The sequence below is a fragment of the Triturus cristatus genome, chromosome 4_1 (assembly GCF_964204655.1).
Source record: "Triturus cristatus chromosome 4_1, aTriCri1.1, whole genome shotgun sequence".
NCBI classification, from domain to species: Eukaryota; Metazoa; Chordata; class Amphibia; order Caudata; family Salamandridae; genus Triturus; species Triturus cristatus.
The window spans coordinates 1,167,489,409-1,167,515,569 of record NC_140585.1 but is presented as its reverse complement, the minus strand read 5'-3'; the positions used below and the strand labels follow the sequence as shown (position 1 = coordinate 1,167,515,569).

At 43.5% G+C, this 26,161-nt stretch overlaps 1 protein-coding gene across 3 annotated transcripts in view; it reads right to left on the bottom strand.

Moving 5' to 3' along the window:
* The window catches only part of MCOLN1 (mucolipin TRP cation channel 1), a 147,398-nt gene that overhangs the window by 67,106 nt on the left and 54,131 nt on the right, over window positions 1-26,161 (bottom strand). For all 3 annotated transcript variants that reach the window (XM_085654358.1, XM_085654359.1, XM_085654360.1), the window contains 2 exons: window positions 17,072-17,228; window positions 6,227-6,314 (listed from right to left, as the gene is read on the bottom strand). In XM_085654358.1, coding sequence (XP_085510484.1) covers window positions 6,227-6,314; window positions 17,072-17,228 — 245 coding nt within the window. The remainder of the gene's footprint in view (window positions 1-6,226; window positions 6,315-17,071; window positions 17,229-26,161) is intronic.

Genomic DNA, 26,161 nt, shown 5'->3' with positions numbered 1-26,161 from the left:
GGCCTCAAGTTCCAAGCAGGAAGACATTGACTGGAGCATAGTGTCAACATGAAAGGAAAACCCATGGTAACGCTAGGAATTAAGCCAACAACCTCCACCAAAAACAAACAACACAACCTCCTCTAAGTAGGGTACACTACAGGGTACTCACCCTGGAAAACTAAAACTACGACCTCCCCTTAAATAGGGTACACCGCAGGATACTCACCCTGGAACACTGAAAACTAAATTAGAGGCATTGACTACCCCCACAACCTCCCCAAAGAAATGGGTATTGACATGTATTTTGTTAGAAAGGGGATTACATTGCACACCTGGCATAGTGTCAACATGAAAGGAAAACCCATGGTAACGCTAGGAATTAAGCAAACAACCTCCACCGAAAACAACACCACCTCCCCTAAATAGGGTACACCACAGAGTAATAACTGTGGAAAATAACACAACCTCCCCTAAGTAGGGTACACTACAGGGTACTCACCCTGGAAAACTAAAACTACGGCCTCCCCTTAAATAGAGTACACCGCAGGATACTCACCCTGGAACACTGAAAACTAAATTAGAGGCATTGACTACCCCTCAACCTCCCCAAAGAAATGGGTACACTCTATGTATGAAGACTAAGAAATTAAAGGCATTGACTACCCCCTCAACCTCCCCAAAGAAATGGGTACACTCTATGTACAGAGACTAAATCAGGACACACACCGTCTAAAGGCACACTACACTTGTGAGCTGAACGGAACGCTAACTGTCTCACAACACACTTAAATTACAACTAAATTAGAGGAATAAACGCACCCACAACTTCCCAAGAAACACCACAGAATAATCACCATTGAACACCCCAGGGTGCTCGCCCTGGAAAACCACCCAACCTCCCCTAATACAGGTACTCAGAGGGTACTCACCCTGAAAAGACGAAAGCGACAACCTCCCCTCAATAGGGTACACCGGAGGGTACTAACCCTTAAAACCCCACCATGTCTGAAATGAGACATTAAACACCCCCCACAACCTCCTCGAAAGGAAATGGTACACTCAGTGTTCACTCACTCAACACACATCATGAAAATTGAGTAGGAGCACTGGGGCGCTACCCGCCCGCTACAGACACTATGTTATGAAGTGAATTTACACACCAAAACAGGAAATGCAATAATTATAGGCATAATGATCAAGGAAGAAATGTTAGGCTCCGGTGAACGATCTTTCACCCGAGGTCTCCACGCAAGGCTTCCTGCAGCTACCAGCATACAAAGTAGAACACTAGGATTCCTTCAGTGTGCAATCTCTTGGAACAGGAAAGACTGTATGAGTCCGCAAACAGACAAAGTAAGGTGATAGCACTCACCAAAAGTCACACAGCCACAGTACCTGCCCTTTCAAAAGTGTGCAATGGCTCGCCAGGGAGACTGTTCCTCAAATAACAAAATGTTCCACACAACCTTTGTCCACTCCTATTTCTGAGATGACCTTTTTTCCCACTCCTTGATCTGGTACTATGCTTTCCCGATATTGGACTGTCTTCTAGACCTGGGTTCTGCGTCACAATCTTGGAGTATCTCCCCTCTGCTATAAATGACTGGTAGTGCGGCAAAAACAGTGAGGGCAAATGAGCTGACAACTTTTTTGGCCCCTCCTGGTTCTTGGACCTTGGGACGATCTTATTCTCCTCGTGGTACTGTGACGGACCTTTGTCCCCTTGAGGTTCCAGGCTCTCTGCTCCAGTTCTTGGATTCTCCGCTGCGGTTCAGCTCTGGTCTCTCTATCCTAGACCTTTGTCCCCGTTGTGGGCTCTCTGTCGTGGTTAAGATCGACTGTGCCAGTACTGGGCTCATTGACCGGGTTCAGAACTATCTGTTCCTGGTATTGAGCTCCTTTGGACTCGTTAACCCAGTTCTGCGAGCTGTTCTCAGATGTTGTTGTGAGTGACGTGATGTACAGTAGCGGGTGTGGGAATAAATTAAATTCGAGCAGCAACATCTAATGGACTCTGCAGATTGATAAGAATGACGCTTGTTGGTCTTGATTCCTGTCACTGTGGTCAGAACTAGATCTGATAGATTCATGCATATTGACATGTATTTTGTTGGAAAGGGGATTACATTTCGCACCTGGATCCCTGGTGCACCAGTTTTGTTAGATTATTTATTACTTATTGGACTGCCACCTTTGCTTCCTGTTCGTTCAATCCACTATCTTCCGTGTTTTTCCAAGCTCTCTTTACAATAAGAGATTGCGGTTTGATCTTCAAGAAACAACTTTAATGCACTTTGGCAGAGTTTCCCCATGTTCTGCTTTAAATTTCTCTAAACTTAGATTTCACCAAACTTAGTTTACTCGTCTGTTCAAAGGAATGCTTTGTCCTTGGCGTCAATCGCTACCCTTAATGCACGCTACCCTTAATGCACGCTGCACTTAATGTCTCTTCGGCTTATAAGTAAGCCGCCTGCTCAAGTCTCCTTTGGATAGGTATGCAAACAACTCTTGAAAGAAGAAAAAAAACAAAAAAACAACGAGGCTAGTTTTAATGGTTGGCACGAGACTAGCACTGGATGCACGTTCTTACCTTCCTGAACAATCGTGCATCTGTCTCGATTGCACCTCCGCTTCATACAGCGTGATCACTCACTAAAATTCCGCTGCAACGAATGATATCAGTGCAGTGAAAGTTGACACTTACGTTGACGGGCCCACACTGCATCAACGTCGCTCCATGGCAACGCCGCATGACAACACCAGAGTGTGCCGGAGTGACGCAAGAGAGCGTGTGACACCACTGTCTGGCAACGTTTCAAACATGCTGAGATCGCGCAAGAGAAAGCACGCACACCCGGCAACCGACTCACGATTTTGGTGGTGAGATCAGGAGTGTCTCTTGAGGGTTTCCGCTCTTCTCTCGACATACGCCAAAATTGCCAAACAGTCTCAAACACCACCAGGGCTCGAATTTTGCCCGCGATCAATACATTTCAGGAGCAAGTTGTCACGAAGTTTGACCTTCACACTGGGGCCCGAACTTAGCTCCAAATTTACTCCGTTAAGAATGTCAATGTCACTGCAACCAGGATTATTTAGCGTCGGGGTAGACTTTGCTCTCGCTCGGTACTTACACAGTGTAGGTACACCATCTTGTGGCCAACATTTCATATGACACATGCAGTGAGGAACACAGACAGACCAGCAGTTGACTCAGTCGTGGCGAGTTACTTGTAGAGTACTTGCTTCTTCATTTCTTTTCTTAGTTTCTTTCTTTATTTTCTTAGTTACACCACAGTAGACAAACGCCCAGGCTGCAGGCTGTCCGGATGGTACAGGACACTGGTGGGGCTGTTCAGGGCGTTTTACAGGTTGGCACAGATGAATTCTCAAGTTTCAATTGACGTGTTGAAAGTCTTTGATGTCCTTGGATCCTTGTCCTTCAGTACCACAGTTGTCCTTACTCCATACACAATGCGTAGGTTCAAAATCGTCGCCAAATTGTAGTAAAGGAAGATACAAAGTCCTTCTGTATGGTTGAATAATCCTTTATTGTAGCTTGGTTCTAAGATAGGTGAGTAGGAGAGGATAGAAGGTACAGATGCAGCCCCACCGGGAGCAAGCTCCTAGCAGCTCAGCCTGAGATGATCAACTGACACACTAAACACAGATAGGCACTCTGGCATTCTGTGATGTCATTATACCTTCCAACACAGCAATACAGTAGGAACAGCAGAGAAGTAGTTTACTACAGCTTCCTGTTCAGTTCCCCTGGTTTACTGCACTTCAACTGTTATACATAACATATACAATACTTTGTGTCTGCTGCCAACATTGTAAACTTAACAAGCATGGTTTTCTAAATATGGTCTGGTCATACAGAGTGGTGATGGTTTATTGGTCAATAGTAGTGGGCAAAGGGAAATTAGTTTACTTCAGCACTAAAAACATTTTATCCTGTCTAGGCGGAACCTAAAAAACGTAAAAGACATGCCACGTATCGTTTTCACACACTGCTGTTTTCACTTGGCAGAGAAGTGGCTGGTACAAGGACAATCCTAGTAGGATTGCTGTATGCCAGACGGCACGGACGGTCCTGTGAGGGTATGTGATAAAGGGCTGGCTTGTTGAGATTTGCTGTCTGAACATGGAGTGAATGGTGTGCAGTCCTCTAAAAATATGATATTCATCATGCTCCAAAGACACAACCCAGTACATGACGTCACAATGCAGCCGTCTGTCAGCGGCGTCTAAGCCTGGGGCATTGTTTTTGACAATTTAGGTGAAAGAGCCCGGACCACATCAGACCTCTGTGCAATTCTAAGAAAGTTTCACTCTTTACATAGAGCACATTCCACTTTACAAATCTATTAATAACCCAGGCAGCTTTTACAGCACTCCTGTAGAATGATAAAACCCCTCTCAATGGGAAAACTTGCTAGCTCTGTCAAAGTACCTCTAGCTAGGTATTGAGGCCACCACTGGTGCATCTCAAACATGACCAAGGGCACACTATTTATGCACACACAACCACAGCATCATGTCTGTACCCACTATATTTCACATCATTTAATAGAAAATCATTCACCCGTACACTGCATCTCAATCTCGCTCAGCACCAACGACAGCTTTTGAGAATTAGCAGCCAAATTCATGCAATACATCCATTAAACCAGGGTTCTCCAAAGTCGGTCCTGAAGGGCCGGATTCATCCCAGATTTTTAAGATAACTACATTTATCTAAATGGGGATATGCTAAAAATCTGGCATGGAGCCGGCCCTCCAGGATCAACTTTGGAGAACACTGCAGTAAACCAAACAGTTTCTTCACCTAATGCACCTTAGCCCACAGCACAAGCAACCTTTACTATTAAGTGCTGGGATACTGCACAACTATGCATTGGCACACAAACCCAATCCAAACAGCACAAATCATTACTCCACCAATAGAGCCCCAACCACCTGCAGCTGAGACACAGGGGGGTATTTGATACATGTCTGTGGTGCTGGGTCTCTTACCGGCAAAAAAGAGGAGTAATGAAATGCTGGTTGCAAGACAAAGGTCACGTTTATAAATCCTGATGTACAGACCTAGAAAGTAGGCTATCGCCATCAGATGCATTGAGTTAGCACTGATGAGAAATTGATGATGACCCAAATAGTAGAAGAGATGACTGATAATGTGATTCATGGAGTAGAGGAAAACGTCGGGCCTAAACTGTGTCATTATCCTGCTGCTATTGTGCCAAAGTGATTCTGCATGGCCTAAGAGAATGCCATGATATTTGCGGAAGACACCAGGACCCCTTACAAAAGGTGCCTTCTAAAAATATGTATCAAACATAAACCGCTGCAGAGTCTACTGAGCATTACATCGTGATATTCATGTCAGAAGGTAATAGGATAAAGAAAATAAAGCTCTACTCATGAGATCTATAAAGTCACAAGATGCAGAGAACATATGTGAAATTCAAACCCAGATGATGAAATGTCTCAAGATTAGTGTAGAATTCAGATCCAAAAGAGTATACGAAAGGATAATTGAAGTAACACTCGGAACCAGATGATATCGCAAGGAGCAAAAACTAGGACTGTCATGTACAGAAGATATATGTAAGTGAAGTGAAAAAAATTAACATTCAATCCCTTGATAACTATACGTACAGCATAGAACAGTACAAGTAATATCTGGAAAACAATCTGCAAAGTGAGTAAAGGAGAAATTTACTTGCAAAAATTAAAATGCACGATGAGGAATTCAACTGGTGAAGGAAAATAGGAGTGGACTTCAGTACACGATATGGAATTAAGCACAAAGAAGCAGCTAAAACTCAGGAGATGTACCAAGATGAAAAAACGAGTAATGACAATAAAAAGCTATGCTACTGTGAATAAAGGTGAAATTCAGACCTAGACCACTCACCAAAACATGTTTATGGGGGCATCAACCAGTGAATTTTAGATCTAGAACAAGATTAGGTTTGCTTAACCACACAGCCCAAATCCCTGCAAGCATTGCACAGGGATTACATAAATGTTTTTGCTATGCTTTCTAAATCCTACTTGAAAACCGCATTTTACACGAACGTTCAAAATAAATATTAAGATAGTCTTAAAACATTACCATTTACAAAGTAATTTCCTAAGAGACCTGCTTGAATGTTGCAATCATCGCATTCAATGCAGATCCCCCTTGTTCATTGCCCTTTGGAAGGCTTACAGTCATGCAGCGAGAGGTACTTACTTGTGAAACTTGAGCGTGAGGTTGCTGTAAACTGCTGCATATTCATCAGGAGATGAAAGATGCGCGAAGGGCTCCACTCCAATGCAGTCTGCAGGGGTTGGGGGGAAAATATGTAGTGTAAGAGGTAACTCATACTACAATCCCGCAAAAGATAGAGGTCAGAAACTCCCAGCAGGCTGCCCACTTTGACAAACTGTTTGCTCTTAAGGCAGCAGAATCTACTAGGTCTGGAGCTGAACTCTTGTTGGAAGTATCACTACTCAGACCAACAAGACTTTGTGGACTACGGCTCCTAGTTAAAGGAAGTGCCTGGCATTTGTCTCACTATTTCAGACTAAATACTGCACCATATATGATCTCTCTATAGCTCCACTCACTCATCACAAAAGGGCAGTTTGTGGTGTGCACGGATACTCCTGCTGAAGGATATATGGGATAAAGTACCCTCTGCTGTACATTATAAGGATATTGCATGTTGAGTAGTTTCGTGACCATATAGAGGCCGGAGGCCAACTTTCTTTATAAGGTTGTGAAACTCAGAGACGACTTGGAATATCCTTCCAAAGTATGGCAGAGGGTATGTTATTCCTTATAATACATGTACACACCGCCACCCTTCCCACCAATTGTTTGAATCCCTGGGTTCCACCCCTTTCATATGAAAGAGTATGGGTACAGACACGAAGAATAAAAACAGAATGGGTTTTGAGAAACTTAACACACCAAAAAAACATTTATCCATTTGTTCCAAAACAGATTAATATCAGTTTCATCTAATTCAGATGAAAAATGTGGCAGCTTAGGATGTATGGAATATTCTGAGGTTTTATCTTTCTAGTGATGAGCTTTAAGATGCAAACAACAAATGTTGTGATAAATATCATCTCAGAGCTGATCACTGTTAGAAAAGAAACCAGAAGAAAGAAAAGCCATTTCTCGAGCTGTTTTTCAAACTGTAGATGTAATTTTACTCTGTGAACTGCGTTTTATCCTGGCTGCTGGAAGGAGGCATTAGAACACCCCAATTTAAATGCAATCATTTATTACAGTATAGTAGCTATGTCAAGTCGTTATTACAGTTGACTAAAAAAGTTACAACTCCATAGTAATAAGAAAATTAGAGTGGGCCTTCATACAGACACTGCAGAGCCCTGTGTATAATCCAGTTTAATCCAGTCTGGATTGGAAAATTACAACTAGAGGTCAGGATGAGGGTTGGTAGGAAACTACAGCAACACTGATCGTCATTCATGGCCAGCAGCACACAGAAATACAGCCGAAGGTGCGAGGCTGTTAACTAGTGGACCACCTCTGCGCAAGGATGGTCACTCAATTACATTTTAATTCAAAAGAAAGAGCATTAAAGCTCATAGTGAGAGGTGGAATTGTATGCTGCATTTTTTTTTATTGTAGCTTGTGATACACGTGATGTTCTTCCCAGTGAAAGGTGACAATGTGGTGGTTGGCTCTTTCACAAGCAAAGCATTGGGGATAGTTCTTACTGAAAAAGTGCAAGAGGCTGACTCACATGGAGAGATGGTGAGCACTGTTGGTTATTCCCAATGTGTTATGGCATGTGTTGAACCTCGTACACACAACAGGGCTAATGAAAAAGTTAATTCAATACCTGGAGGGTTGAGAGGATTCTGGGTCAGAGTAACAACTCGCAAGTTAAATCAATAAACCTCGACAAAATTACTCCAACTAACCATTCAGTGGTCAATGAAGATGCACTTTGATCGGAAGATGTGAAGAATGAAGTGTGGGGATATATGTGTAACTTCACCGTGAGGTGAGCAAGGAAACAATTCCTTTTTGTTTAGTTACCCTCACACACCCTAGTGGTGTCATGCTTCATCATCGGGTCACCCCGACGCCTATAAGTCGGGGAGGGCTCGACCACAGTGTTAGGAGCTCTTTGGAGAAGTTGAAGACCAGGGGGGCTGAAAGATAAAACACCTCAGTCAGATCCCCATTTTCCCTTTATTCTTGGGTCTGCCTGGGTTATTAAAAAATCTTTAAAAACAGGTCAGATGGGAGTGTTCTGGTCCTATGACCCTAGTGCCAACATGTTTTAGTCCATAAGCGGCCGTGAAGGTCCTGGACTTTCTTCAGGGCAATGGTTGACCTTCCTGGGGAACAGAGAAAGGGAAGTCCCTATCCTGTCTGTAAGTCAAGGGCAGAGTAGCTGCTCCTTGTATGTGTGACAGATAATTAATCTATCATGCGTAGTACTCCATCTGTAAAGAGAACAAAGAAATACAATTGTATGAGCACATAGTGGTAATTCCAAAATGCTGTTTCCCATATATGTGCTTTGGAAAAAGACCGAGCCCACATGTGCCTAGTGACTGTGACATAGTGGTGTTCAACCTCTTCCAAACATGTGCAACTCACATCTGTATTTGTACATAATATTGCTACGTGACAGATTATCGTGTGGTGGCGATTTTGCTCGCATACTGACACTAACTTCATGCCAGATGGTGCGTGTTACCAAAATATAAGTCACTGTATCTCAATCTCATTCATCACTCACTCCGTATCCATAGTGAAGATTTTTTTTAAAAAATATAGCAATGTGTGATTGCCATCACAAACACTCTCCAAATACAGTATACACAAACTTATGATCTTACCCAAACTTTGGAGAGTCACCTTATCTCAGGGGACCGTATGGCCTGTAGGGGTAGCTCTGTAGTCAGACCGTGTAGTTTGCCCCACGGGGGAGGGAGAGGAAGTGTAAGAATCTAATTTAAGGGAACTGCTCCAAGAGACGCCGCCAAAAGGCGGCGCTCCATGTGAGGGGAACTTAATGAAATCCCGCGTCCCTGCGTTCTCACGCAACACTTACTTCATCAAGAGTCCTGCCCCGCCTGCTAACCTGCTTGATTTCGGTCCCCGACTTGTGCAATACGATGGCGGAGACTGGCGTATTTGTACTTCCGTATAGTGCGGGAAGTTGCTTGTCAATTGTCAGTGACGCCCAACGCATGATGTCTTCGCGTCGTTGATACGAAGCGTGCGTTACTGCGGGTTCATGGGAAATGTAGTTATGAGCGTCACAGCTAGTAACTAAAGGTAGTCCTGTATTAAAATCGGCACATAGATGCAATATAAGATTGCCGTTACCAGGCAACGAGACGTTTAGGAATTGCATCGGATGCATATGATGTTGGCATGCGTGGGTGCCACTGGTTTCTAGGTACAAATATCAATTAGGGCGTATATGTATAAAACGGGGATGTGTTCATTACAGGTCACAACTAATTACAGGTGTAGTGGCATTCATGACGCCCACTGTATTAGTATATTCTGACATTACCCACCCCACGGAGGCAGTGGGTCATGAAGAGGTAGCGAGAATATAGAGACCCTAATGGAAGGAGAGAAAGGTCATTGGACGATTCACCTATTTAGTTGACTCCAAGGTATGCAGTCATTAAGACCCCTTTCATGGGTCTTCAAACGATACACCCACCGCTACTCTCGTTCAAGGAGTTTGCGCTGTAGGTTACCAGTGCTTTTGACCTTCTCTATTACAGTCCATTTGATTTCTGTATCTTTGTGCATTTACTCTTTGTAATGTGCTGTGAGTTTAGTCGCTGTCACTGCACGTCGTATCGTGCTCCCGTGTTGGCTGATGCGGATTTTCACTTTACAGCTGGTCATTCCGACATACATCAGATTGCACGGCACTTTATTAGGTAGACCACTGCTTCAGAATTGCAGTTGGTGTGTGATCTTTGTTCCCAAGGCGAGTGTAAGCCTAGATCCAGGATTTGTGTGTGTTCTGTGAAGGGGCATGCTACAAAAGACCCGCAGGGGTAATGTCCCGTGACCGATGGAGTGTTCCAAAGTGTCAGCTGATTGGTGGTTATAGGTGTCAGTGTATCAGTATGTACAAGTGAATCTCTCAAGCTTGTGTTTTTCTTAAATGAGAACATAGGTTTCTCGTAAGATAGTTTGTTAGATGTTAGTATGGACCATTTTTTGTTGATTCTTTTTTTCACGTCATTGAATGATGAGTTGTACGTGGTGACGCATATCAATTGATCAGGCTGTGTTTTTACATGCGTTTCTAATAGGGCGTCTCTTGGAGTGTTGCGTGCTCTTTTGTTTGCTTTCTCTATGATCTTGGTAGGATATTTCTTTTGTTTTAGTTTTGCTGCTTCTTTCCTGTAGGTATGCAGATCTGACTGAGGAAATATATAGGAAACAATTATTATAATAACTGCGGCGATGTACCAATAGATCCAAGTCCAAAGTCAAGCATAACTATCACACTTGAAGGTTCAGTTTAACAATTCATTCTTTAATGTTTTTGTGAATTTATACTTTTTTTTGGTTTTTCTTTTTCCTTATTTATCCAACACAATATTCATGTACGTGACATTATGACATCCTAACATGATATATACAAAATTAATTCAAGATTTACAATTTATCAAACGATAATATTTTCTGTTTTCAATTGTATTGCAAAAATGTCAAACAAACTTAATACATAATACACATGGCTATTTTTTATCTATTCCAGTCTACGCGCGTTTCGGCGATCAGCCTTCCTCAGGCAGCCATGATATTCAAGAGTTCCTAAAGCATAATAAAGAAAAAGAATAATCTATGACCAAATTGTACATCTACCGCATTAATCAAGTGCATTTAGTATTAAAAATGGCCCTATATTAGCCCTATACATTTATACATTTATATACATTAGGATCTCATCTTCCTATTTACACATTGATATTTTGAATAATAATCATCTCAGACCAAGAAACCATATGTGTCTCTATCAAACATTTTTACAGTTGTAATCCATTCCCAACGACAAAAGTTTACACCCATAGTAGCTAGTGACCCTGTAAATCTAGTATGCCTTAATTAAACATTGCTGCAATTTTAGTCTTTCTCTTGGATTGTGCTAAAATCTAGAGTGTTATATCAATGGTGACTAGTGACCCATTAGAGATGAGGAATAATCTCATATCCGTCGCTTCATGTGCCTACAAACAACTGGAGACTTCAACATAATTTGTAAACCAAACTAACTTTTAGCTTTATACTAGACTGTCGTTACCTGATGAGTATTGAATGTATCTGCTATCAGGGATCCCTCTGTGTAGCAGATGTTCATCGCTATATTTTTGGTGGCGTTTAGAATAACCGCATGCTATATATCCATACTTTTTTGTTGTTGGGGTTGCTTTACTAAAGAAACGAATAAAGTAGATTGGTATAGTATTTACTACCAGAATTGAACTGAAGGTTACCTATCTAGATAGCTAAAAAGTACTTACTTAGGGCAACACCGTTGTTGTACACGTATTATAGTATTGTTCTGATTTCAGATGAAAAAATACAGTCAAAGTTGCTCCCTGCTGAACTTACAGCGTGTTTACGTGGGTTCTGTTCAGGGAAATATAACGAATGGTGTGTTTTAATATTTTATCGTTTAAACTTGTTGCTGTAATTTAAACTTGTGTGTACGTGTTAATCTTGTCTTACCCGGTCAGGTCGGCTGTTTTTATATTGTGGCGCTAGTATCGACGTAGGCGTTCAGTATTCCAGCAACGTTTTTAAAAGTTTAGCGGTCCTACTCAGTCAGACCTATGAGCAAATAATGGAAGTTAGTCAATGTGCCCCGATTCTGAAAGTTTTAGTTTGTTTTGTTATGTTCCAAAAAACGCGCAGCTAATTCCCCATTATGGTCGCGTAACACTCACCTCGTCCTCAAAGTCCTTTCTCCCAGTTGCCAGCCAATCATAAAGGTAGAAAGGGGACTGGTGATTGTAGCGCTGCATATATACTCAAACATGCTCAACCATTGGTCAGTTTGCTATGTCAATTGCAATCTGATTGGTTGGCAATCAAGCCTCTATTTTGTTAACCGAAAAGGCTTGGAAATGTTCTGTACGGATAGAAACAGATTTTTGATGCGTTCATGGCGTTGTTGTAATGCATAAACCACTAAATTTAAGGTCTCTAATTATATGAGTCACTAAACCCGTCATTCGCCACTGTTTATTAGGGCCAAAATCGACATCAAAGATTACAGAATATTCACTAGCTAGAACAACACTAGTTATTATATCGGATGGCTTGACTCCATGGTATCTCACTGTTCAATCCTCTCTTATAGGCGTCCAGTGAGAAAATCCAAAACACTTCTCTCCTTTTGCGGATCTCAGTGCCTTGTGTTCCACTTATGTTGATTTTTTCGAGGATCAGCCATCGTATATTTTTTGTAGTATGTCTATGCTCAATAAAGTGTTGAACCAATGGCGCTTGGACCTTTTTGTTTTTGATCGCTGACCTATGTTCCGTCAAGCGAGTTGCCATCGACCTTGATGTTTCCCCTACGTATGGTTTTTCGCAAGGGCACAAGATGGCATAAATAATGTTGGTGGATTTGCAATTAGTTAGACACTGTAAGTTTATTTCAACTCCATTTATGGAGTATTGTCTGACTTCCAGAGCTGACTCACAAGCTAAACAAGACCTGCATTTAAAATTTCCTTTGACAGGCGGTAGGCCATCAATAGTAGTCTGGATGGTTGTGGAAATTTGTTTTGGCATACGTGATCTTGTTACTAGATCTTTAAGATTTTTGTTTTTGCGGTATGCGAACATTGGCCTCGGTAACTGTTCTGATTCTGCTCTTGTTGCATTTAAAATATGCCAGTTTGCATTGATGATCTGGCATATGCTGCCATTCATTGTGCTATGCCGTGTCACCATAACTAGTCGGTTCTGCTCTTTGGGGGTTTTTTTTCTCAATAGGCTTTGGCGATCATAGTATCGAGCTCTTTTGTAAGAGTCTCGTACTAATCTTTTGGGATATCCTCTGTTGGTCGTAATCACTAATCCTTCTGCAGTTTACTGATTTTGTTCTGCATAAGGTAATCCTTGTGTTCACTTATTTCTTTGTTCACCTCTTCAAGTTTCTTTTTGTATAGAGTTAACTTAATCTCTGTTATCTGCGAATCCTCGCTGATTTTGATTTTCACCAGTAGAGCGTCAGAGAGGCGTTTTGGATTTGGAAAGGAGATATGGCTAGTCTCAATGATTTCAAGATCTGGATCAACAATCTGAACCTCCAGCTTCATTTTACCATGAATATGCACAAAGAAAAAATCTCTTTCCTGGATGTCACCTTTACAGCCACAGAGGGCACCCCTGTAAGCTCCCTTTACACCAAACCCACTGATAAACAGCCTACTAAGGTTTGATAGTGCACACCCACGCTCTCTTAGAGAAAAACCTGCCAGTAGGCCAATTCTTGAGGGGGCGCAGAAATTGCTCAGATCTGCATACCTACAGGAAAGAAGCAGCAATTCTCACCACTAAACTAAAACAAAAGAAATATCCTACCAAGATCATAGAGAAAGTAAACAAAAGAGCATGCAACACTCCAAGAGAGGCCCTATTAGAAACGCATGTAAAAACACAGCCTGATCAATTGATATGCGTCACCACGTACAACTCATCATCCAATGACGTGGAAAAAATAAATCAACAAAAAATGGTCCATACTAACATCTAACAAACTATCTTACGAGAAACCTATGTTCTCATTTAAGAAAAACACAAGCTTGAGAGATTCACTTGTACATACTGATACACTGTCACCTATAACCACCAATCAGCTGACACTTTGGAACACTCCATCGGTCACGGGACATTACCCCTGCGGGTCTTGTGTAGCATGCCCCTTCACAGAACACACAAAAATCCTGGATCAAGGCTTACACTCACCTTGGGAACAAAGATCACACACCAACTGCAATTCTGAAGCAGTGGTCTACCTAATCAAGTGCCCGTGCAATCTGATGTATGTCGGAATGACCAGCTGCAAAGTGAAAATCCGCATCAGCGAACACAGGAGCACGATACGAGGTGCAGTGACAGCGACTAAACTCAGCACATTACAAAGAGAAAATGCACAAAGACACAGAAATCAAATTGACTGTAATAGAGAAGGTCAAAAGCACTGGTAACCTACAGCCTAAACTCCTTGAACGAGAGCAGCGGTGGGTGTATTGTTTGAAGACCCATGAAAGGGGTCTTAATGACTGCATACCTTGGAGTCAACTAAATAGGTGAATCGTCCAATGACCCTTCTCTCCTTCCATTAGGGTCTCTATATTCTCTCTACCTCTTCATGACCCACTGCCCACGTGGGGTGGGTAATGTCAAAATATACTAATACAGTGGGCGTCATGAATGCCACTACACCTGTAATTAGTTGTGACCTGTAATGAACACATCCCCGTTTTATAAATATATGCCCTAATTGATATTTGTACCTAGAAACCAGTGGCACACACGCATGCCAACATCATATGCATCAGATGCAATTCCTAAACGTCTTGTTGCCTGCTAACTGCAATCTTATAATGCATCTATGTGCCGATTTTAATACAGGACTACCTTTGGTTACGAACTGTGCCGCTCAGAACTACATCTCCCATGAACCCGCAGGAGCGCATGCCACGTTTCAACGACACGATGACATCACGCGTTGGGCGCTAACACCATATGAATCACATGTATTTCCTAAACATCTCGGACACATGATAGATTATATAGTATTTTAACCAGACGAAAAAACAACTATCTCATCGTTAACAACACATGAGAAGGGAACTTTCCATTGTTGCCTGTTGACGTTGATTTTTAAAAACGCATCTAGGTTCCGAATTCCATACGGGACTATCTTTAGTTACTAGCTGTGCCGCTCATAACTACATTTCCCATGAACCCGCAGTAACGCACGCTTCGTATCAACGACGCAAAGACATCATGCGTTGGGCGTCACTGACAATTGACAAGCAACTTCCCACACTATACGGAAGTACAAATACGCCAGTCTCCACCATCGTATTGCACAAGACGGGGACCGAAACCAAGCAGGTTAGCAGGCGGGGCAGGACTCTTGATGAAGTAAGTGTTGCGTGAGAACGCAGGGACGCGGGGTTTCACTAAGTTCCCCTCACATGGAGCGCTGCCTTTTGGAGGCAACTCTTAGAGCAGTTCCCTTAAATTAGATTCTTACACTTCCTCTCTCTCCCCTGTGGGGCAAACTACAGGGTCTGACTACAGAGCTACCCGCACAGGCCATACAGTCCCCTGAGATAAGGTGACTCTCCAAAGTTTGGGTAAGATCATAAGTTTGTGTATACTGTATTTGGAGAGTGTTTGTGATGGCAATCATACATTGCTATATATATATTTTTTTTAAACTTCACTATGGATACGGAGTGAGTGATGAATGAGATTGAGATACAGTGACTTATATTTTGGTAACACGCACCATCTGGCATGAAGTTAGTGTCAGTATGCAAGCAAAATCACCACCACACGATAATCTGTCACATAGCAATACTATGTACAGATACAGATGCGAGTGGCACATGTTTGGAAGAGGTTGAACAACACTATGTCACAGAGTCACTGGGCACATGTTGGCTCGGTCTTTTTCCAAAGCGTGTATATGGGAAACAGCATTTTGGAATTACCACTATGTGCTCATACAATTGTATATCGTTGTTCTTTGTTCTCTTTACAGATGGAGTACTACGCATGATCTATCTGTCACACATACAAGGAGCAGCTACTCTGCCCTTAACTTACAGACAGGATAGGGACTTCCCTTTCTCTGTCCCCCAGGGAGGCCGACCACTGCCCTGAAGAAAGTCCAGGACTTTCGCGTCCGCTTATGGACTGAAACATGTTGGCACTAGGGTCATAGGACCATAACACTCCCATTTGACCCGTTTTTAAAGATTTTTTAATAACCCAGGCAGACCCAAGAATAAAAGGGAAACTGGGGATCTGACTGAGGTGTTTTAACTTTCAGCCCCCCTGGTCTTCACCTTCTCCAAAGAGTTCCCAACACTGTGGTCGAGCCCACCCCGACTTATAGGCGTCGGGGTGACCCGATGATGAAGCATGACACCACTAGGGTGTGTGAGGGTAACTAAACAAAAACAAGCATTGGCATAGCCAATAGGTCTCGCCTTTGGGAACTTATAAGTGTTTAGCCATGCAACAGTTGCATAACTAAATACTTATATGGTCCCAAAAGCTAGACCTATTGGCTATGCAAAGCGGCCGCGAAAGTGAAAGTGATCGCAATCGCGATCACATCAAACATCAAAGCGGCCGGCCGTGCGGCCGCGAAAGTGAAAGAAATCGCGGTAAAGCGCGGCGCGCGCGCCCGAGCACATGCACTGTAGCTCTAGGCTGGCCTGGTAGCACTTTTTGGATCCCCCTCAATAAGTCTCGCCAGACCAGCGCATGCGCTGGGTCAGGCGAGACCTAATGAATTGTTTCCTTGCTCACCTCACGGTGAAGTTACACATATATCCCCACACTTCATTCTTCACATCTTCCCATCAAAGTGCATCTTCATTGACCACTGAACGGTTAGTTGGAGTAATTTTGTCGTGGTTTAATGTGTTGAACCTCTCCACTGTAAGACAGCAGTGGGAGGTTAGTTCTCGGAGAAATGGTTCAGGAGACTGGCTCTTACTACAAGATGGGTTTCTTCAGCTTAGTGGAGGGACATGGTAGAAACTTCATTTTTCGCTGGGTGACAGACAGCGCGGAGGTCCAAGTTTTCAAAGTGATATGTAGCAATACTTTCAGATGCTAGCAGTGTGGCCTTCAAAAGTCCTTTATGTTATTCACTGCCATACAGTACTTCTTTCATGAAGTACTGTGAATTAACATGATCCTGCTTTTTATTGCCGGAATACAAGTAGTGATTCCAGCAAGGGTGGGAAGATATTTCATATACTAGTGCAAAATTTCCATCCAATATAGCAATTCTTTTACCTGAAATGATGCTAGGGTCGATGCTGAATGTGTCATTAGCTGGGTCGATGCTACCTTTCCGGTAGTACTGTTGGCATAGCAGGAGAGCAGACTGATTAGGGCCATTCCCGTGAACATATGCATAGCGCCCTGTCGTCTCATTTGGAAGAGCCAGATACTGGAAGGAGAGAGAATGAAAGACTTTGGTGAGGATAATAAGCTGCACAGAAAAAGAAGATGGTTAACTAGCTTATGATACAAGTCTTAACACCAGGGCTGAAAACATGCCCCCCCCCCCAAAGTGTAGCTTATCAGGCAGAGGAGACGCTTACCTAGCTCCAAATTTACACACTAATTCCATAACTGGTACAGCATGCCTTCATATTGTACGAAAGTGGCTCTGTATATACTGTTCCCAAATAGGTACAGTGTGCACAGAGTCTACACTCCCCAGAGGTTTGGCAGAGGTTAAAGTTACATATAACCTTACTCTCTAAAGTGGTAGCTTGGTCGAGCAGTAAGGCAGTATCAGAGGACAGTGTAAAGCATTTGTTGTAAACACTCAGTCAGCAGATAGTCTCACACACTCAAGAACTTAACTCTAGGCCAATGGTTTTGTATAAAAATATATTGTGTTTTATTTTAGAACCAACAATAGGTATCAAAATATACTTTCTCAGAATGAGATGCTCTAGATAAATACTTTCAATATGCAATAGACTTTTGAATGCAATAGATACAGTTGTTGCAATAGGCAACACAATTTCAAACACAATATAACATTGAGCTCAATGGGAATTTCTAGTTAAATGCAATTGATTACTTTTTGGATTACTTTTCTTACCACAGGACTGGATCCTGGATTCAGTCCTGGGACAGTTCCTGTAAACAGTTGAGTAAAAACGTTTTGGTTACATTAGTGATTTTTAAGGAATATTATTGTATTTTAAAAGTTGACACTTAGAAACTTTTTCACATGGAATCACCAATGTTATCCTATGGGAGGAAATTCACTTAGCAGGTAAGTGGGGTTATGGTTACTTTTTCTAACTCAGTGTTGGATCCTGGATCCAGCACTTGGGCATCTCCTGTAAACAGTTGAAAGAATTCGTTTTTGTTATACAGGCGATTTTTAACCAATATTTGTAAGTTTGCAAAATCGACAGAAGAATTTCTGGTGAAAACCAGGCAATGTTATCCTATGGAAGGAAAATCAAGTTATAGGTAAGTACGGTTATAATTATTTTTCAGGGTCAGTGCTGGGCACCAAGATCTAGCACTGGAATCTCTCCTGATAACAGGTGAGTAAATTCGTTTTTGTAATTTGGCTGATTTTAGACTAATATTTTAAAGTTTCAAAACTCGACACTGAAGAATTTCCAAGTGAAACCAGTCAATGTTACCCTATGGAAGAAAAGTGAGTTATCGGCTTTTGGGTAAGTACTCGACTGGCAGAGTTAAGGTTCTGGGCATAGACTCAGGGGTCTCCCAGGGTCAGGTAAGTACAGTTGTTACACCCTCAGCGGCACAGCGGCAGCTGGGTGCAGAGTGAGTTAGGCCCAATGTTATCCTATGGGAGGCAAGGGGCCTTTGGTTGATGGCTGCTGGCTAGCAGGCCACGCAGCTGTGGGAGCTGGGCTCCTGGTCACTTGCTCAGGGCAAATGGGGAAGTAGATTAGGACAGAGGTTGCACTGCCAGGGGCACTCGGGCAGCTGGGTGCAGGGTGCTTTTGAGCCGTCGGGCGCTCAATGGATTTCAATGGAGAAGCTCAAGAACGAAAAAAAGGCTGCAAGCTCGGGGACGAAGATTCTTCAGGTGCGACCACCACTTCAAGAGGTAAGTTGGGTGGTTGGAGGATAGGTAGGCACCCAGGAGTTGGGCACAGGGGGGCGCTGGGTGCAGGGGTGCCTTTTGGTGTCGGGAAATCTTACCCTCTGCTGGTCGCGGTTGGAGGGGTCCCTGGTTCTGAGGCTGCAGGCGTCATCAGGAACGTCGAGGTGGGTCCTTGGGTGCAGGATTCGGGGTCACAGTCGCCGGGGGGGGGGGGGGATGTCCTCGTGGTCTTTGTTCACTCCGGCACAGGCCAGGGTTGGCGGGTGCAGAGTGTGCAGGGTTCGCGATTCCTGGCTGATGCCAGGGGTCAGTTACTTGCTTTGAGCAGTACCACTGCTCGTGGGAGTCCCAGGTAGTTAGAGTCACAAGGCAGTCAGGTCCTCCGGGGTTTTTGAGGTTGCTGACCACTGGAGATGCCGGGGTTTAGCAAGAGCAGGTTCGAGGGTCGACAGGCCGGTAGGGCTGGGGAAAAATCAGTTGGTGTCTTCCTCTTGTTAGCAGCTACACGGCAGGTCTTCTTGTTCCTTGTTCTTTCTTGTTTCGGAATCTGGATCTGAAGAAGGAAGGTATAGGGTGCCCCTAAATACTACATTTAGGGGCGTTACAGGTAGGTAAAGGGCAGGGACCTCGTATCCTGCCACTCTCCTGTGGGAGGGGGGCAGTAGCCTAGTCCTGTTTGGGCAGGGCTTCCCAGCTTCAAGATGGTGAGAGCCCGGAGATGTTGAGACTCTGTTTTGTTCAGCACCCAGACACTCAGCCTGCAAAGGCAGTGTGTGTGTGTGTCAGGGTACAGGGCTTCTAAGGGTGGCACAATAAGGGTGGCACAATAAGTGCTGCTGCCCTTAGGGGCCTTCTCTGGTCACAAGGTCCTGGGTACCTAGGGTACCATTTACCAGGGGCTGACATGTGACCAGAGATGCCAATTGGGTTTTGGCTGTTAGGCAGTTTTTAGGGAAGGAATACAGGACCTGGGCACCTGATTGGCAGGAGCCCAGGGCACACCAAGGAAAAGTGCATCAGTTATCAGGCAAAAAGTGTGTGTGTGGGGGGGGGGGGGGGGGGTTACTGCAACAGAAACCCACTTCCTTACACATATTGCATATAATCTATTCATCACAACAAGGAGAAGCTCAATCTAAACACAGAAAATATGTTACCAGGTTAGAAGGCCTGGATCTCTGCAGTCATATGGACCAAGACATTTAACCACGTCAGCACACACAATAATATCATAAGGATAGAAAGTGTTCGTCTCACCCTTCTGAATATAAACAAATGTTGATCCTGCGAGGCGCTCAATGTACTTATCATATGTATGTAACCACAGACAGGAAATGGTGCCTCCCATCTGCAAATATCAGAATGAGGACAATCGCCTACTCCACAATGCATTCATCTTATTAGCAGGACTTAGAAAGAATGTCTTCCAGTAACAGACATCAGAATGAGGAACTGCTAAATGAGGAACCTCCTTGCGATACACACCCCATGGTACTGGAGCAAGCAAATCTACCCCCCTTCTACAGATATCAGATTGAGGAGACAGTGAAGCTCCTCAGGATGGACACACACACGGACAGCACTGGCGAGTTTGACACCATCCTGAAGATATCAAAACCAAGCGACACTCAATCACCTCACGGTGCACGAACACTTTCATGGCAGCAGAGAGCGTACCTTCATAAAGCGTGCACAAGATATTCTAACTGCTCACGATACACACAATACCGGTGCTGGAAAATTTACCTCCATGCTACACATCACAGCAAGGCAATACCGAACCAGCTCACAATATGTAGACAGCAGGTGCTGGAGAAGGAGTCTCAGATATCGGGATGGGAAGTGAATAGGGGGAGGGGGGGGGGGGGGGGGTAGACACTGGAAGTTGAGCCGCAAACAAAGGCTTACAGAGATGCTAGGTCCAACTTCACAATCCAAATTATTGTCTCTTTAGGAATCCCATAGGAAGGAATCCATCAAGGGGTTCTGTACATAGACCACAACTTAACATCCTGACAGGTAAAGGCAGGTAATGTTTCCAGCTTATGCCAACTCAAACAAGGTTCATTCCGGTCATCCAGTACATGAAAACATAACTCAGCATAGAGGTGGACCCTGTGAAGCTAACCTTATTTGGTGTTCTGCAGTTACAATTCAATGATTTTGCTATTGCTGATGACTGGCATACAAGGCTGAGCAATGTGAAGTAGAGTTGTGGTATTTCATTCATTATTTATAGAAATAAGATGTTCCCTAACATCAAATTTCACTGCTCAACACGCTGTTTATACCTGGAGATGGAGACACCTTCTCCGATCTCACGGATGACAAATTTGCTCTTTGCGTCCCCTGGGACCCAAGGCCTTCCATCCTCTGATCATAGATATTAAAGACTCTCCACAGTAATGACTCAGAGGCTGGGTTATAACCCAGGATCAGGGACTCATGTGGGGGCCAGATATACCTCTCAGATCTCAATCAGGTCAGTAGGGATGCAGCTATCGTCCTTCACCGTAGACAAAGGGCTCGCTGTTTATTAGGAGCCCAGGTCAGCCAATGATCATAGACAATAAAGAATCATAAGCGCCCAGGACTCACTATTCCTGATCCCAGGTATCCTCTCCTCTACTTCTCTTCTCATTCCTGCATAGAGGTACAAGATCACGGGGAACTGAATGTTTAATCAGTACAGAGGCTCACATATCTGATGTCATCCACACCATCCTGTACAACTGCTTTACAGACAAAAAGCTTTAACTCCCAAAAGGTTACATGTTGGCCAGAGTCTTCACTGTGACAATTGTACCCATGTGCAAGCAGGTGCGGAGGACATAAGAAGCTTAGTTTTTTCTTCGCTCAGTCGGAAGCCTCCACTCACAGATCAGTTCTGTTTAAAGTGGTGGACATCCAAAGATAGTAACATCTCCAAAGACAGCACCCAACTCAGGTTTACCTGCATCATACCTAGGGCTCCAGGTTTTACGGTAGTTATTTTTTTGACATTTCCGTCTGTATTTATCCATACTTATTTTTTGCCAATTTTATCTGCATTTATCCATATTTATTTTGGGTTTTGTGGGAAAATTAAGCTGAAATTAGTATATTTCCACATTTATTTAACGGGTAAATATGCACTCATGCTTGAATGCCTACTAGGTTTAAATGTAAATCCCCACAGAAGATAAATTAATGCAACGTTAAGAAAATATGCATATTTTAGTATCAATTTTGTGCAGGTCTACTGCTGTTAAATCCTCTTACTAAGATACCTTACTTTTTTAGCCCCCTTACCTATCAATTCACACAGCAATTGGCCTGGCAGTCATGGCAGACAGCTTACCGAATTGCTCAAAAAGCAATCCAATTTCCGTTTTTATCCACATTTAAAAATAAATACAGACAAGAAAAGAAATGTTTTGTCTGTATTTATGTGTACAAATCAGTAAATACGGAAAACAGGGAGCCTTAATCATACCTTCACACGAGGACGGCTGCTGAAACATTGCGAAAACAGAGGATTGGAATGCACTACACACTCCATTTTGAAAAATGGAAAGGGCTACTGTTCCGTGAACTACTTTCCCGTTACTGTTACCATTCAATTATTCCAGTTTTAGTGATCCTAGCACGAAGTTATGACCCTCAAATGACTATGCTTTCAAAGTAAATAAATACGCAGTGATGTGTCGCAGGAAGCACTGCTAATATGTGAATGACAACTAAATGCGCTTTCTTCTACTAACCTGCTTTGTACTTGATCACGGTAATCTGCGTCCCCATGAGGTACACTAATAGTGCAACCAACACAATTCCACACATTTTCTGAGTCCGAGAAACACCTCAACAGCCTTTGCAGGACACGTCCTCTACTACCCCCAGCATACTGCCTTTGAACTCGTTCTGAGTTGCCTTTTTTCCTCCAAGCAAAATTATTTGTTTCTAGCCGACTCCCCTATCCTCAAAACCGCCACACTTTCTACACAACTGTGACGCTATAGGTCACTCCCCCATTAAAAAAAGTATTTGCCCCTTTAAGTGAGTATCCTTCACTTGCCACCTATGAACAGACATTTATTCCTCTGCCACTCCTCTTTGAGTTTGGGTTGAAGAAAAACAACCAATAGTTCAGAGAGGTAAAGGGTGAGGATGAGGGACAGGAGTCTCTTGAGAACAGATACTACAATAAATTAAATAATCTCCATTAACACTTTCTCCTAAACATGTGGATTCTGGTAGACGCTCAAGCCCAGCTGCTTGGCCGATTATGATAGAAGAGTAATAATTTGCAGGGCACTGTAGTGAATGATAATTAGTGCAGCTGTTACCATGACAGGTGCACCACAATTAACACTTGCAAGTACGCCACCATTAACCATCTTTAAGTACACTGCTAGTACTACTTGCGAGTATTCTGGTGCTACTGGCGGAGCAAGACCCCCTCTCACGTTAAACATATTGCCTCGGACTTCAGAGACCTACATTAGGCACCAATATCATTCATGCCCAATCGAAGTTGGTCACCTGGGTCTACAAAAGCCCGGCGGAGCATCGACTCGATACTTGGCCTGCCGCTTGAATCAGAACGTAAACAAGCGTGACTCGCCTTGTCTGGTTGGTGTGCCTCTAGTTAATCACCTAGGGTTGGAAAATCTGTAAGCGTGGTGTTAAGCATAAGGTTAATATCAAAGGCTAGGTGCGAGTTCTTATGCCATGCTCATGTCTTCTGATAAGCAGCCAGTATGCTTTATTTTATTGTGTGTGTGTGTGTTAAATTGTACTGAGTTCATATTTTCCACTACAGGGTATTTGGTTGTCCTCTGGAGCCAGAAGGAAAATCATACTTCTCTCTAATGGCCAGTTTTGAGCCTGATCGACAAACTGACTCATAGGTGCCCAGCAGGCTGGGAGCTACCCATACGATGTACTTCCTTACACTACATCAGCCTGCCAATAAGGAAGTGACACTTTGAAAGCGAGAGCTACTGAAAGAGTAAATCGGGGTCACAGTGAAATACACATACTGAGGAACCAAGAAAAGGAAAACCTTCAAACCAATAACTTCCAAAATTCGATTTTAAGTTTGACAGGCTGAGGAGCGGGAAAGAGTGTGTACTGAGTAAAGTCAGTGATCCTACAGCACCGAGGCTAATGGACAGTCTTGATGCGGCTGGTAGTGCTGGGCTGTGATCAGTGTCTGGGTGTCAATGGAACTGTAGGGAACCACAGGAGACCCGCAGAGAATTGCTTAATAAGGTATAAGAGAAATACAAATTAATGTATCACGTTGCCAAAGTTATATTCTCATTTCCCTGCAGGCCTTGCCCATGATGGTTCAGCTGACGTAAGCAGCTTTGAAGTGGTTAACGCCGATGTAAGGGATATCCTTTTATTTTTGTCTGTGCATGCCCAGCCACAAATGGAGTCATGCTGCTGTGTCAGCGGACGATTAGTGGTACAGCTGACGAGTAGTGTTTACTCTGAATAATGCCCTGATGTGAACCACTAACACTAGGGTGAGTCGACCTACCTACCTTTTCCACAGTTGGTGAAGTCACATAAACAAGAAAAGGCTGTGCGCGGAGCATAATGAGAGCTTTGACATCATTCTGTCAGCCTAAAGGAGGGCTGTCCAACATAAGCAGAAGAGAGCTGGATCCTCGTCAGACATTCAGGGTAAACATACTATGTTGGACCAGGACATGACAATCCCTTTTCACTTTGAACTTATTTGAATGTCGCAAAAGAAAAGAAAGTGACAGAATTCTGAATACATATAATAGCTTGGAGAAGCACATACAATCCATTCAGGGATACAAGCTGCTCAGCCAGAGGCAGCAGCATCAAAGCCCAGGAAAACATATAGGCGTGCGCCCAGTTAACTTCGTTATTTAACAGAACACATGGTTATAATACATCGGAATGTATATGGGATGAACAGGTGTGTCCAAGATGTCTGAACTCGGAACCCTGACTTGTGCACACACTCAGATGAAAGCGGAGGAGACTCAAAAGTTCAACGAAATATACATTGTACGCTCATATTAAAAACCCTGCAATTTTATTCTTTTCTGTCAACCCTTTGCATTCCAAGCTTTATCAAGTGCAAAAACATGATGGTGTAAAAAATTGGATTATTTGGGGTGGGCGGAATAATCACACCCATGTCAGGGTAAACCCTCCAAGTCACTAAATTAACCTGCAGAAAGCAAATGACCACAAACAGCAGCAATAAATGGCAACATCCAGTGAAAACAATACATGGAAACTTCCAGGGACAACCCAATTAGGAGTTAAAATCGGAGCCCGACTTTGACAACACTGTACAGGTCAAAGGAACCGCAGAAGAGGAACTGGGTTAGGAGGGAGTTTCCCCGACACAACAATAAGGTGAAGCACGTGGGAAGCCCCAAGGTTAGCGGGCGATGGATTTCCCACGAGCCACCACCGTCCACCTGAGAGGTTAAGGACTATCGGGTGCTGCCCGACTTCCAACGGAGCACTCTTTCGGGGCGGGCTCCCGCTCCTCGCTGGCAGTGGAAAGCCCTTTCCGCCGACCCTTTGCTGTTTGAGTGGCTCCTGCTAACCCCAGATTTAACCTGTTAACTGCTGGGTTGGCAGCCCCTTTCTGCGACCTAAAACAAAGCCCGCCCCTAGCCTTGCTCCGCCTGTTTTCCTCCTATTTCTCTGCTGCGTCGAGATGCTTTTAAGGCGGCTAAGGGAAAATAACGTTGTAAATAAAGGAACTGTTTATTTTCTTAATGTATTCTTCTTTTCTTTTTCAGCCTTTCTCTGTTCTGTGCGGCCTTTTCTCGTGTTGAGTAATATTTGCTGTAGTGGTTGGAGGGTAGACGGTGTTTCATGTTAAACTATCCAATGTGTGACTCATTCATTCACTAAAGTTCATTTTACCATGTTTTTCACTAAAGTGTTGCTATGCATCTTGACTATTAATTATAAAAATGTCTGCTATTAACAGGAGCACGCCACCATGCTCTGAAGGTGCCATGTATTATGCTTTTTGATTGCTTAACAGTTACCTGTTGCAGCAATGCTGTTTGCGGTTTCTCGTGCTTTTGATTTGACTTTCCAGGGCTTACCCACGGACATGCACACCTGAGTCAGAGAACATGTGGCACAAGGGCAGGAAGCAGGGGTCTGTGTAGCCAGGAGATGAACCAGTCCAAGGAACAATGGGTTATCTGCGAGTGATATACTGAAGCTGCTGCGGGGACTGATAAAGGCGGGCGGGCTTAGTCTTGCTTAGTGTAAGGAAGCCA